Source organism: Erythrolamprus reginae, chromosome 3 (genome assembly GCF_031021105.1).
Source record: "Erythrolamprus reginae isolate rEryReg1 chromosome 3, rEryReg1.hap1, whole genome shotgun sequence".
NCBI classification, from domain to species: Eukaryota; Metazoa; Chordata; class Lepidosauria; order Squamata; family Dipsadidae; genus Erythrolamprus; species Erythrolamprus reginae.
This window is the reverse complement of record NC_091952.1, coordinates 156,893,383-156,908,180: the sequence shown is the minus strand read 5'-3', so window position 1 is coordinate 156,908,180 and position 14,798 is coordinate 156,893,383. Positions and strand designations below refer to the sequence as shown.

At 36.4% G+C, this 14,798-nt stretch overlaps 1 protein-coding gene across 2 annotated transcripts in view; it reads right to left on the bottom strand.

Annotated features, from left to right (window-relative positions):
- TRIO (trio Rho guanine nucleotide exchange factor) overlaps positions 1-14,798 on the bottom strand; it is a 304,905-nt gene that overhangs the window by 115,356 nt on the left and 174,751 nt on the right. For both annotated transcript variants that reach the window (XM_070747107.1, XM_070747108.1), the window contains exons 14-18: positions 13,967-14,162; positions 12,342-12,508; positions 11,657-11,776; positions 6,965-7,156; positions 5,874-6,023 (exon numbers count right to left, since the gene is read on the bottom strand). In XM_070747107.1, coding sequence (XP_070603208.1) covers positions 5,874-6,023; positions 6,965-7,156; positions 11,657-11,776; positions 12,342-12,508; positions 13,967-14,162 — 825 coding nt within the window. The remainder of the gene's footprint in view (positions 1-5,873; positions 6,024-6,964; positions 7,157-11,656; positions 11,777-12,341; positions 12,509-13,966; positions 14,163-14,798) is intronic.

Below are 14,798 nucleotides of genomic sequence, written 5' to 3'. Positions count from 1 at the left end.
GGGTACAACAACAAACAGCTTTTCTGATTTAACTGGATCTAACTCATAAACTCTTGTCAGAATAAAATATTCTTTTGTTATTCCTTTTTGAAATCTTTTATCTAGAGCTAGCTATTATTTTGTGCAGTGCCAAACCATGGCACAAAAGACACACTACAGAACTTTTTAATTAGGAACCTCCATTTAAAAGTAAGCTCCTCTGAACTGAACTCAATTCTTATTGACTTCATGGATGACATCTCCACAATATTTTCTTGACAAAATATTAGCATGATTTCTTTTTGCCTTCTTATGGATTTTTAAAAAAAACTTATCCTGTACAAATGAAAATTGAGATATTTCCTAATGGTTTCCCATCCATAAACTAACCAGTTTGGGTCTGTTTATCTCTTTTTAGATCAGTCCACTTTGGTAAGATGCTATCTCGTAAATATCATTCAAAATGTTTTTTTTTAATAACTAAAGGACTGTAGGTAGATTAGCCAAACCAATGTGATGGAATCTACAAAGTCTTTGCCATAGTAGCAGTGAGAAGGTAAGAGAGTTCTCTGGCAGGTAGGTTGATTGACAGTTGGAAAATAATGTTAACTTGTAACAGCTCCTCAGTCTTGGGTAACTGTCCTTATGTTTAAAAGGAACATCTATAGCAAGCTAGCTGTGTAGAGTAAACTGGGCTGCGAAAGGCAAGCTCATGCATGGTATGTAGTTGTGCTGACAGCAGGAGCTGCAGACTTGTGGAGATTATCTGTAAAACTATAGCAGGGGTAGATCGGAAGGATAAAACCCCAGGTATGACTTGGCAAGGAAATATGGACACTACTAAGTCATGCCAGGGAAGCAGACACCAGGTTGTGTGCTTGGGATAAGCTTTACTCCCACCGTACAGCTATAAATTGTGAAACACCATTTGCAACAAAACAAAGTCTAAGAAACATGGATTTACAGTATCATATGAGATATTGAGGCCCTGTCCAATATAAATATGTCTAATAAAAATAGTATTTAATAAAGTGAGCCTCCAGATATTGTTACAATAAATAATACAGTTCTCCAATTTATCAGCTATGTGTTATTGCATTAATTAGTGGATAGCGCTAGGGATATGCATGAAACAGAAAATCTGTTGGGAACCTGAAACAAGCCATTCTATTTTCCAAAAACTAAGTTTTATATTTATAATTTATTTTGCCAAGCATGTCAAACATGCTCATCTGGGTCATTTTAATAACATTAAAATAAATAAGATTTTGTATTAAATGGGTAGCCAAGCAACGTAATATATTTCTGCTTTTCTAATTTCTTCAGTTTTCTACTCCAATTAACTAACAGTTTTGACATGACATTCTGAAAAACCACGGCTTCCTACTCATTTTCTTCAGTTGCCTTCCTAGATCCTCTTTTCCTGTAGTATTTCTCAAACAATGTTGTTTTCATATTTATGTCTTTATTAATACAGTGGTACCTCTACTTAAGAACGGCTCTACTTCAGAACTTTTCTAGATAAGAATTTTTGCCCCTTCTTAAGAACCATTTTCTACTTAAGAACACAAGCCTGGAAAGATTTCTGAGAAAATTTCAGAGCAGCACGAAGGCCCGGCAAGTTTCCTGCCATTCCCCCTGGGTTTCTCTCTCTGGTGCAGGGCATGGCAGGCAGCCTCGCGCCGGGTATATGGGAGGCGTGTGCTCCTCCTTGCTGCCTCAGAGTCCCTCTTTCTTTTTTTTTAAGCCTTAAAGTTTTGGATTTTTCTGATTTCCCCTCCCCTCACCTTCTTCCTTTGGCAGCGACTGTCCTCCTCCTCTTCCTCCTCCGCCTCCTCCCACCCAAATTCTGAGCTTTTATTTCTTTCCTAATGGGTTTGCACACATTATTTGCTTTTACATTGATTCCTATGGGGAAAATTGCTTCTACTTACAAACCTTTCTACTTAAGAACCTGATCACAGAACAAATTAAGTTCTTAAGTAGAGGTACCACTGTATTTTATCACCAAGAGATGAAGGAAAGAAAAGTTACGCTGGTTTACATGAAGCTACTTTAACCTTGTCAGACCTATCACCTTTGTTTATCTGTCCTTTCTAAGCTGCCAAGTAATAGGTGCATTCTTTTTTTCTTTCTTTAAAAAAAATATTTTTATTAATTATCATAAAAAACAAAGAAGACAAACATACATTTAACATATGCAGGGGCTACAGGTGCCCCGCTCATAATAGAAGTCTTTCTAATACAGAAAAGAAAAGCACTAAAATTTGCAAAATTGATGCAATAATTTAAGTATGAAAGTTTTTTCATATAGTTAAACCTTCCTTAATATTAGTAAAAAAAGAAACCCAATTTATATACATTTTTTGTGTGTTCAAATCATTTAGCATATTTTTTTTAATTTAACCATACATAGATCTTTTCCCAAATATTATAAAAGTCAGATTCTTCTTGATTTTTTAACCGCCTCATCATCATATCCATTTCTGCACAATCTATAATTTTCCTTATTACTTCATCCTCCGTAGGGGTATCTTCTCCCTTCCATTTTTGTGCATATACTATCCTTGCCGCTGTCAAGATATGGGTTATTAGGTTAAAAATATCCTTTTTATATTTTTGGTTTGTTATACCTAGTAAGAAAAATTCTGGAGTTTTCTTAACCTCCTGTAGTGTGATTTCTTTTATCCATCTTTCTATTGTATTCCAATATGATTTATCTTTGTGGCAAGTCCACCACTGATGATAATAGGAGCCTATTTCTCGTTTACATTTCCAGCATTTTGGGGACATATTTGGGAGCATCTTAGCGATTCTGTTGGGTGGTAAATGCCACCTATAAAACATCTTGATCTGATTTTCTTTCAGTGAAACTGATTTAGTTATTTTTCAGTTATATGTCCAAACTTTTTCCCAGGTTTCCAAATCAATTTCTTTTCCTATATTTTTACACCAACTTATCATATTATCTTTTAATGTCTGATCTATATTTTTATAGCTTATAATATATTTATATGCTTTCCCTATTAGTTTCCTCTGGTTGGTAATTAACAAATTCCCTAAATAATTTTTACTCTTTCTGAATGTATATGTTTTGATATCTCTTTGGTATCTAGACTGGATCTGTACATATTGCCACCAATCAATTGTTAGTCCCTCTTCTTGCAATTTTTGTCTTGATTTTAATTCCATTTGTTCATCTATTAATTCTTTATATTTCGGTATCTTCCTTTCTTGAATTAAATTAGGGTGACAGACTGCTTCTATTGGAGATATCCAATCTGGGATATTTAAGAATTGATCTTTCTTTATATCTTTCCAAACCTCTAATAGGGATTTTCTCATTGTATGTTTTTTGAAGTAAGAATGTGTTTTATCTTTATTATACCAAATAAAGGTGTGCCAGCCAAGCATAAGATCATAACCCTCCAAATTTAATAATCTTCTATTTTCTAGAATTATCCAATCTTTAATTCAGGATAGGGCTGCAGCCTGATAATATAGTTTCCAATTAGGTAGTGCGAAACCTCCTCTTTCTTTAATATCTTCTAATGCACTTAATTTTATTCTTGCCTTTTTCCCTTGCCATAAAAATTTGTTAAATATCTTTGTTAATTCTTTAAAAAAATTCCCTCCTGGGTTTATAGGTATCACCTGAAAAAGAAATAATACTTTAGGTAAAATGTTCATCTTAATTGTTGAGATTCTGTAAGTTATTCCATGTTTCTAAATCTTTTTTTATTTCGCCAATAAGTTTCCAGTGATTGTCATTTTTTAAAGAAATTGTTTTAGCTGTAATCCAAATTCCTAAATTTCTTCTCGGAACTTGTTTGAGTATAATAATTTCTTTCCCTTTAACTTCCAGTTTTTCATTTCGTGTCCATTTCAGAATGTCATCTCTTATAGTCTTCCTTACAAACTTGATATGGACCTCTCTCGGTAAGTTATGTTTTCGGACATAGCTTGTTTGCACTCTATAAAGTTCATCAATTTCTTTTATAGGTTCCTGTGGATCAACCTGGAGGATCTCTCCAATTATTTCTGCCATATTTACATGTAAATCTTCATCTTTTTCTTCTATTATATTCTGAAATCTCAAACCGTAAGATGCACGTTGTAACTCTAAGTGAGTTATTGACTTGTCATATCCTTTATTAAATATACAACGTCTATCCTCTTCCATTCTCTGCTCAGCTTTGTCCATTTTATCTTCAACTGTCTTAATCCTTTGCTCATTCTCTTTCAAGGTCTGTTGTATTTCTGCTACTTTGTCATCTAGTTCTTTCATCCTTTCCTTCATTTCACCTGTGTCAGCTTTCAATTCACCCATTTCCACTTTCAGATCTTCACGTTGCTGTTTTGCTTCATTTTGAGTTTTCTGCATAAAATCTTGCATAATAGCTAATGTATCTTGGATTGTTTGCAGTGTTGGTTGTTGTTGGAGTTTTACCTTTTCTTTCTCCTTATCTTTCTCTTTGGCTAACATACTTATAATTGTTTTCTGTTGAACTGGTGATGCCAGTGGAGACACTTTTGAAGATATAGCCGTAGTTGAGATCTGTTTTTTGACTAAGTCTTCGGAGAGGAGCGGCATACAAATCTAATGAATTGAATTGAACTTTACATTGGTGGGTATACTTGACATCCTGTGTGTATTTTTAGACCTGTCTTTATTTAAAGTAAGCCCAATTTTTTTCCAAAACGGCATTCAATTTTTTACTGACAGTGTATCTTAAAAAGGAGAAATATTTTAAAATAGAGAAGAAGAAAATTTTTCACTAATTTCAGTTATCCAGATAAACTCCAAACAAAATTTAAAATTGCATCTACAAGTTTGTTTAAGACAATATTATTCTGATAGTTTTGTTTTTCACTGTAATTTAAAAAAGCAATTAATTCTATCACTTAGCAAGGTTTCAAACTTAGTTATTGTTATATACTTACTGTTATTACTTAATACTTAATCAATTAGTCTATATATATAGGGTACAGGAAGAAAAAAGAAGTGTTTTTTAAAACTATACTATTAAAAATTAATTATATTAAACTTTATATATAACTTAATAACTAGATATCACAAAATTATAGTTTAATAATATGTAAGCTTATAATGTAATTTTTTTTTACCAAACTTAATAAGACTTATAAAGCTATAAAATATAATGTAAGATTTTTAAAAATAATACTATTTAGTAGTTAGTAATTTTTATACCTTGATCAAGTCTTTTGTAATAAAACCAAATTCTTAAAAGTTGGGGTATACCAAGCCAAGAGGGAGGAAATTAAAAAAAATTATCAATTCATTTTATGATTTAACATTCTAAAAAGAATGGGGAAGAAGAAGAAATGTATAAATGAAATAAGAAGCACTAAAATTATTATAGAATAAAGTGTGCAATATAACTCTTAAGAAAATACCAAATATACCAAAAAAGAGAAAAGGTTTTTTTTTATATACTTAAAGTAGATTTTTTTTCTGAGATCAGTTTTTGACGACAGGGATCTTCCTCCAGAATAAAGTTGGTCTTGGGGAATAGTCCAAATTTTAGTCCAAATTATAGCGAATTGTAGTCCAAATTGAAATTATAATCCAGTTATAGATTTTCTCTTACTTTCTTATTCTGTAATCTTTCCAATTGTCATTTCTCATTTTTCCTGCTCTTTCTCAATTAAGAGTAGTTGTTCCTAGTCTAAGTAATTCAGCACACATGTATAAAACTCTATTGCTTAGGAGAACAGCTGTAATTGTACGCTGTAACTATCCCTTTGACCAAAAGCTGTTTTTCAGAAGAGTACTTGATACTGAGCACACAATCCCCCATTAGGCTCTGGATGTGCAAGAATTATGCTTAATAAAATATGGGAGAAACATACACTGGAACTGTCACCATTACCTTCAAGAATGCCTCCTTTTGTTCAAGGTGTTTGCTAATCATTGGAGTCACGTGGTCTGTTTCAGAGTTGGGGCCCAGTTTATCAGCACCTCCACACCAGTCTTCTTCTCGCTTGTATTCTTGCTCCAAACTTTCCAGCACACTACATACCTATCAGCCAGCAGGTTCAGGAAAGATGAGGGATAAGTAATAATTTCTACACAATCAACAATCACAACTTGGTTTGCCAGCTTCTTTAAAAATTACAAGCATTTGATCAGCCCTACATATTTGATATGTGCAACATCCAATTCATGCTAAGCATAAATAAGCATACAGAAGTCATATAATCTCAGAGAGGAAGGAGGAATAACTAGTTTGTTTTTAATTGCTATAAAGATTGGAAGTACTGTAACTTCTTTAATTATCTTTCTCTTTTCTTTCTTTACTTGTATTGTCTCTTACAATTTTTCTTTTATCTTTTTCCTAACTTTTCTTTATATATGTTTTCATGTTTTATCTTTTATTCATATCAAAATCTTCAATAGTATTATATTTTTAAAAATAAGTAACTCTTATTAATACATATTATTACATGACATTACATTGTTGGGCTTGGCTAAGATCAGTTAGACTCTACTACTTGCTGAGACCATGATACTTTTGGTTACCAAAGTATGGAAGTACAGCAAATGGACTAATTCTATAAGTCCATGTCTCAACTAACCCACTCAGTCTTCTAGCAAGGAAAGACTCCTGGTTCATTGTTTTAGTAGGAGTATACATTACTAAGGCTTAAATGGTTATAGAAGTAGTGAAGCTGAATCTGGTGTTTTGGCATGCAAAAGCTTTCCCTTTTCCCTGGCCATCTCTGTTATCAATTAATGTCCAAATGAGTGCTTATATGTTGTTTGGCTGATGGACCCTTGTTTCCTTTTCAGCTCTGCATTCTGATGAATGACGTTGAGTTGGCTAGTATTTCTCACATGTGAAGCCCACACTGCTTGATTTCTATTCCCCCCATTCTAATTTCTCCCTACATTCTTTTATAACAGTTTAGGTTGTTTAAACTCTTACATTACTGGACTAAACAAATATCTACACAAGGCTACCTGCTCTGATGTTTTGTAAAAAGCCACGGAGGCATTCACAAGTTTGAGCCGATCTTCCATCTTGAGCATCAGCTGCTGCCAATGGGAAGCCACCTTCTCAGCACAATCCCTGATCATGTCCATGTCATAATGATTAGCCTGCAACATTGCTTCAGCTTTCTGCTGTACTTGGAGGGCACTCTGGTGAGTTTTCTGATGAAATGTAAATAAAATATACCATTAGGTTCATGAACACACAATATTATCAGCATTTTCAAAAGAGGCGTATCTCTTTCATGCAGTGTTCCCTCTAATTTTTTTGGGGGGTGGGCGGAAAAGTATAGTGTCTGAGCGGCAGTCCCTTTGGGACTGGGCAGCACTCTTTCCCTCTCACTCTTTCCCTCTCGGCTTCTGGGCAGGTTTGAAAAACTCTGAGTTGATGATGATTTTTAAGTGAGCCATTGCTCATTGCTCAGCTTAGAGGGAACTATGCTTTCATGTCTCATTTTTGACAGGGAAACTAGGTGATAGATTAGATACTGGAAGATCAATTACAGTGATCCCTCGATTTTCGCGGTCTCGATTATCACGAAACGCTATACCACGGTTTTTCAAAAAATATTAATTAAAAAATACTCCACGGTTTTTTTGCTATACCGCGGTTTTTCCCACCCAATGACGTCACTCTCTTCCTTCCTTTCTCATCTTTCTTTCTCTCTCTCTTTCTCTATCTTGCTTCTTCCTCTCTCACACTCTCTTCCTCCCTCTCTCATCTCTTTCTTTCCTTCTCTCTCTTTCTCTATCTCTCCCCCTCTTGCTCTCGAGCGGCGGGCGGGCGAGCGGCGGGCGGGCAGCAGTGAGGAGCCGAAGATCGGGGTTTCCCCTTTGCGTGGGCGGCGGGGAAGACCCAGGGAAGGTTTCTTTGGCCGCCCAGCAGCTGATCTGTTCGGCAGCGCGGCAGCAGCGAGAAGCCGAAGATCGGGGTTTCCCCTTTGCGTGGGCGGTGGGGAAGACCCAGGGAAGGTTTCTTTGGCCGCCCAGCAGCTGATCTGTTCGGCAGCGGGGCAGCAGCAAGGAGCCGAAGATCGGGGTTTCCCCTTTGCGTGGGCGGCGGGGAAGGAGGGCGCAGCTCCGGCCGCTTGCCTGGTAGCGGCGAGGGCGCCGGACGCGCTGGGGGGGCGGGGGCAGCCGACATTCAAAGCAATCTTTGTCGGCTTCCGCACTTTCATCGCTCCCCGGCTCCACCATCTGCACATGCGCGGCCATGGAAAAAGGGCACGCATGTGCAAATGGTGTTTTTACTTCCGCACCACTATATTGCGGAAAATCGATTATTGCGGGAGGTCTTGGAACGTAACCCCCGTGATAATCGAGAGATCACTGTATTCTACACGTTCCTTAGGCCTGGAAGCCAGCCGGGTGACTTTGAGCCAGTTGTTCTCTCTCAGCCCAATCCAATTCATAGTGTTATTGTTGTGGGAAATCAGGAATAAGAAATACAGTGTTCCCTCACTTTTCGCGGAGGATGTGTTCCGAGACCGCCCGCGAAAGTCGAATTTCCGCGAAGTAGAGATGCAGAAGTAAATACATTATTTTTGGATATGAACAGTATCCCAAGCCTTCCCTTAACATTTTAAACCCCTAAATTGTGATTTCCCATTCCCTTAGCAACCATTTAGATTATTACTCACCATGTTTATTTATTAAAGTTTATTTTAAAAAATATTTATTAAAGCTGGACGAATGTTTGTTAATGACATATGATGTCATCGGGCAGAAAAAACTGTGGTATAGGGGGGGAAACCGCGAAGTATTTTTTAATTAATATTTTTGAAAAACCGTGGTATAGACTTTTCGCGAAGTTCGAACCTGCGAAAATCGAGGGAACACTGTATATATGTTGCCTTCAGTTGTACAGATAAAAGTGGCATATAACCAGTGGTGAGTTACTAGCCGGAATTCTAAATTGCACTTGGCGCCGCAGCTCATAAGTGCTTGCAGGGCCAGCATGATTTTGCTTCTGCACCTGTGGAGGTAGCAAAATTGCGCACGGAGCCGCAGGTGTACCTGTGTTTCGGCAAGGTTTTTTTGCTTCCGCGCATGCCAAAACACGGGCGCACCTGCGACTCAGTGCACGATTTTGCTACCTCCACAGGTGCAGAAGCAAAAGCGCACTGGCCCTGCAATCACTTACGAGCCGCGGCTACGAGAGCAATTTAACGTTCCGGCTAGTAGCCCACCGCTGCATATAACTCTAGTAAATAAATTAGCATCAGGCAGACACATACAGCTTACTATTAACCTGTTTTGATAAAATTCTGCTCTTCTGATGTATCTTCCTTATCATGCGCAAAGATTAAGAAAAACTGAGATAGGCAATAAGAGACAGTGTTCTCTACTCACAGATTGACTGGATGAGTACATTTCAACACATTCCCCAATCACATGGGATGACCAAGTGTGCTCCCTTGTCTTTATTTAGATTATAAAGCAGTGTGCACATGCAAGACTTTATTATAAGGCTACATTAACAAAATCTGGCAAGTTTGAAAGTACAAATTTCTGGCTGTGTCCTTTACAGTTGGAGATGCCAGGGAAAGTCCCTTCTGCACCTCTTTCTCTTCTCATTAAGAAGCTACGATCTAACCCATCTCTCAAAGGTTTTCTCACATATAGAGAATAAAAAAGAGAGGAAGTTTCACAGAATAAATATGCATTCCTGCTCTTCATTCCAATACAGTATATCCCTCAACCCAAGACAGGGATAAAGTGGTTATGGAGCTTATAGAGACAGAACGAAGACATATCTTATTCCTAATGAGATTAGAATTCCTCTGTTTCTAACCCTAACCCAGCCCTGATTCAAAAACATGGATGAATTACTTGATCACCGTTTCTTGTATGGGATGATTACATGTCAATTTACAAGCAAATTAGCACTATCAGCTTCTTGCTGAAGAGGCACAGGTGCTTTTGTTTCCATATTAATCCTATTTTCATGATACATTATCTACGGAGTCTACGGAGAGGGGCGGCATACAAATGATAATAATAATAATAATAATAATAATAATAATAATAATAATAATAATAATAATAATATAGGATTCAGCCATGCATTCTATGTTACCATGGCATCTTAAACTTGGGTAATACATCATACAGCCTTCCGAAAGGCTATGAAGACCTGGCTTTGCTGGAAGGCCTGGGGGCCATGAATTGTACATCTTTCATGGCCAAATTGTATTGAATGATATGTATGTTTTGAATGGATTGCTGAGTTGTGGGTTTTAACTGGGGTTATTGTTTTAATTTGTACTTCTTTTTATTGTTAACTGTACTTTTTTACATTGTTTTAAGCCGCCCTTATTGGGCAGCATAGAAGTCAAATGAATGAATGAATGAATGAATGAATGAATGAATGAATGAATGAATGAATGAGATTATAACTTAGAAATATCCAATACTACAGAAGTGAAGATAATTTTGACCTCAGTATTAGCCTAGTGCAGTATTAATGACCTTGTCAACTAATTTTAAGACGTTGGTCCATAGTTACACCATCCAACTTGATATTTTTCTGCAGTCACTGAGAGCAACCCTTTTGCCTTTCAAGCAGTCACAGCTGGAGAGACAAAGCAGAGCCTCCACTGTCTAATGATTTCAAATCCTTATTTCTCATATTTGCCGAGAAAATATAATGTATCCTTTGTAGCAAGTATGAGCAAATGCAACAAAACAATTGTAGCTGCCATAGCATGTTAGGATAGGACTTGATATCTGGACTTCTAACAACAAATGCCTTATACACTCCAATTCCATTAGCCAGGAACAAGACTGCACATAGGCCACAAAGTGAGTCTGCATTTCTGGTGAAATCTGCTTAGGAAGTGACTGGCCATAAAACGATTCAATGGCTCTCCTCGAATAACAAGAATGTGTCAACAGGAAAAGAACTGTGTGATCAAAAGACACAATTTACATTCCCTGGGGTAAACAGGACGAAGACTGCGATAAAAAGACCTTGCTTTGTGGTAAACAGGAGATAGCCGTATTAACAACAAAGGGGCCCAGGAAATTGGCCATGAGAGACATTTGTTCAGTAGAAACTAGTTACGTGCCATATGTAGATAGGAAGGACTCGGAAGTTGTGTCTTATCTTAGAGTTACGTTATTGGATGGTTGTATATCACTTGACATGTACGTATAATCACTCCCAATTTGCATATCCCCCCAATAAAAGGGCGTGCACAGCTCAATACTGTGTCATTTCACCCGGAGAGAAATGCGTCCAAGTTTTCTCTCTGGGATTCGTGTTCGTGAGTGACCCCCCCATGGCTGGGGTTGCCCTTAGTCCCTCTGAAGACATTGTCTTGATCAGGGACTTTGCAGCATCCTCAAACGATTTCTTTACTTCTTTACATGTGAATATGTCCTAGCAGCTGTATAGATTGATGGCTATTGCTCCTTCTGCAGAAAAATGCAGGCCATGGCAGATTTATGAAAAATCAATCACATGGGATAATTTTGCCTCTGGACCAGCTGTTTATGTGGGAGGCAAGAAACTGTTTATACAGAATCTGGCATATTAAAATGGTGCACCTAGCAATATATTAAATATGAATAAATATATAATTTTAAGTCCATATTTCAAAAGTTGCCTTTACACGGACTACAAAATGAAATTTAATAAGATAGAAAAAACACTTTTACCTCTATTGCATGCTGGAACTGCTCATGTTCACGCTGCAGCTGCTCAGCCTCCTGGAGTGAACTAGCTGTAATTAGGCCAGCATTTAACATGGACTCTCCATTTCGGATCCAGCCCAATACCTAAATCAAAATGCAAGAATAATATAGAAGCTTCTCTTCTACATTTGAGCAGCCCAATCTATCTTACAATCAATATTATCCATTTTCTATCAGTAAACAGTCCTAGAGGCAGAGGGAATGCCATTTAAAACAATCAACAAATAAAAATGTACTGTATTTTTGTTTTAAAGAAACTCTAACGATGGCAGATGTTTCATATTGGATGGGGACTGATGAGGAAATATTTTAATTTTCATCTCTTTTGGTAACTTTCTAAAATTCAGGACATTGAGCTGACTAGAACATGGGTCTCCACTCCAACCTTAGCAACTTTAAGACTTGTGGACTTTAGCACTTAGAATTTGCTGGCTGAGGAATTCTGGGAATTAAAGTCCACAAATCTTAAAAGCTGCCAAGGTTGGAGACCCCTGGACTAGATGGTAATATTGCCCCTTCCAACTTATCTCTTGAAACCTGCCCTATCATATTTTGTCAATTCTGCTAACAGATTAATATGATTGCATAAAAATTTATTTGGATTGACGAACATGAAATAGAGAGATTAAAAACTCCAGTTGTCTTATACCTGTTTGACTTCAGCCTGCAGATGGCGTAGCTGCACACACTGTTCCAAATGTTTCCGATGTTGTTCAGCTGCCAGGTCCAGCTCTTGTTGTTTCTCATGGAGGAATTCCAACAAGTCTTGCACCCGAGTTGCCATGTCCACATCTCTATCACAGAGCAGTTCAACACCTATAACCACACCTATAGGTTATACCTTCCTATGTGGTATACTTCACTAAAACTCACATACATAATCTATTAAAGGATTCACAGCTGATTTTAATTCTGCAATTGTAAAAGCTTTTTAATTGCATGCATTTAAACTTCTCAACCAGTCCACCCATTGTCTCTTTGTAGATGGGCCTACCAATGAGTGGTAAAGCAGTCATCTCAAATGATTATTGCTAATTTACTACTCCAATAATTTACAGCCTTTGTCATGGTAGATGGAATTATGTTAAGTTACATTCCAATTCTTTTGGAGAGCACTGAATTAGGTGAGTTTCTCTTTGAAATGAGGGGGTAAAGAGAAGGATTTTTTAAAACAAAAACCAGATTCATCAGAGCTTTAAAAACAATTTTGTTCCTTTTAATAACAGCAAAATCATATTGTGCTTGTTGCTGTCAAAACTAGATTGGGTTGAGACAGAAACCTGAATTTAAGTTTATGAGTCAGATTCCTTTAACATGCCAAATTCCCATGTACCACAGTACTGTCCCAATTGAAATAGTAACACAGCAACAACTCAGCAAAATTGTCTACCTTGTTGATTTAAAAAAATCAAACTCCACTTAATACCCCATCCCCCATGTTTAAGAATAACTTATACATTATAGATGCTCAAAAAAAGACATAAAATGCAAGTCTTAATTTTATTGCATTTTATCAAAATTCATTTTCCCTTCTTGGCTTGTTACTTGGCTATTCTTTCTTTCTTTCTTTCTTCATTTATTTATTAGATTTGTATGCTGCCCCCTCTCCGTAGACTTTACATTACAATCCAATAGTATCACTGTATGACTGGTATACCATTACAAATAGTGTCAAATAAAGGAAACTGTAATATTTTAAAAACCTAAAGGTTTATTCATATTATTATTATTAGTGTTTCTAATGTTTTGTATTTTCAACACACTTTCATTAGATATTTATTTCCACTTCTTTCCATAACATGAAACATAAGAGAAACAGCCTAAGGGGTTGCTACTTTGCATTGTAATGCCAACACAAATCCAATGTAATATACAGTGATGTGAGTATGAACCCTGGATGCTCTTCTATAATCCTCAACCTCAGAGTTATCTATCACTTCCTCCCAACATTCATTGTAGTTTGCAGAATCTCAAGCAGATCTGCCAAGGCAGAGTTAACTTTTTTCTTATTTGTGTAAGATAACATGGATGAAACTGAAACAAAAATGATTATATAGCTGCTTATTTTAAAACTGAAATGTTTATTAATTTCCAGTAAAACATTTTATACCAAACTTAATAAAATACCTATTCCCTTCCAAAAGCGAAATACCTGACACATTCTATTTCTTTTAGGACTACAATAAGATTAAAAATCAATGATTCTCGTGAAGTCAGCCTAGGTAATCTCAATAAATCCATTAATCTGGTTGAAGTGGGGCAAACCCATCTTACCAGAAGCCTGAACTTCATTGACATACTGTAGAAGATCTTGTCCTTGGTGGATGACATCGAAAGTCAGGTTATTCATGGTTAATGCTTTGTCTGCATGGTGCTGAAGTCTTTGTTCAGCTATTGTAAGATCCTCAGTGTCAAAATCATTCATTTGTTGAGATAGTTCATCATTCCAAGATTCTAAGTCTGAAATGATCTAAGGAGAATAAAATAAGACTCATAAAATAGCAACAATAAATTCGGAGATTTCAAAAGAAAGAGACTTGGAAAAGACTGAACATTTGGTAAAATATACCTGGACTCTCCAAGAAAAAAGCTTTATTTTTATGTATCATGATGACTAAGCAAGAAATAACAAGAAATCAGTAGGTGTCATTGTTCTCTGTCATAGAGTTTGCTTTCCCATGCTGTGCAGATGTCTTGGAAGATAATGGAAACTGTAGTCTGGGAGACCATTATTACACAAGAGACTCAGCAACAAAGATTCTCTGGTAGAATTTTATGTATATTTTGTTCCATGAGGATTCTGTTATTGTGAATTGAGCTAGTGGTTCATTGAAAAGTTTCTAGGTCTTAAATATACACACACACACACACACACACAAATACTTAGGGACAAGAAGAACTCAACAATTTCAAGATATTGTGTATGATTTGGGATATCCTATTCTAGCATAAATTCCTGTATATGCTGGTTTGGGAAGCTTTTATAAATGAGGGAAAACTGATAGTATCCAAATCTTTTCTTCTTGAACAGAAACTTTTGTTTTCACACAAGCCCAAACCCTTAGTGAGAAAAACGAAATATTAAATACAGTGCAATATAGACTGC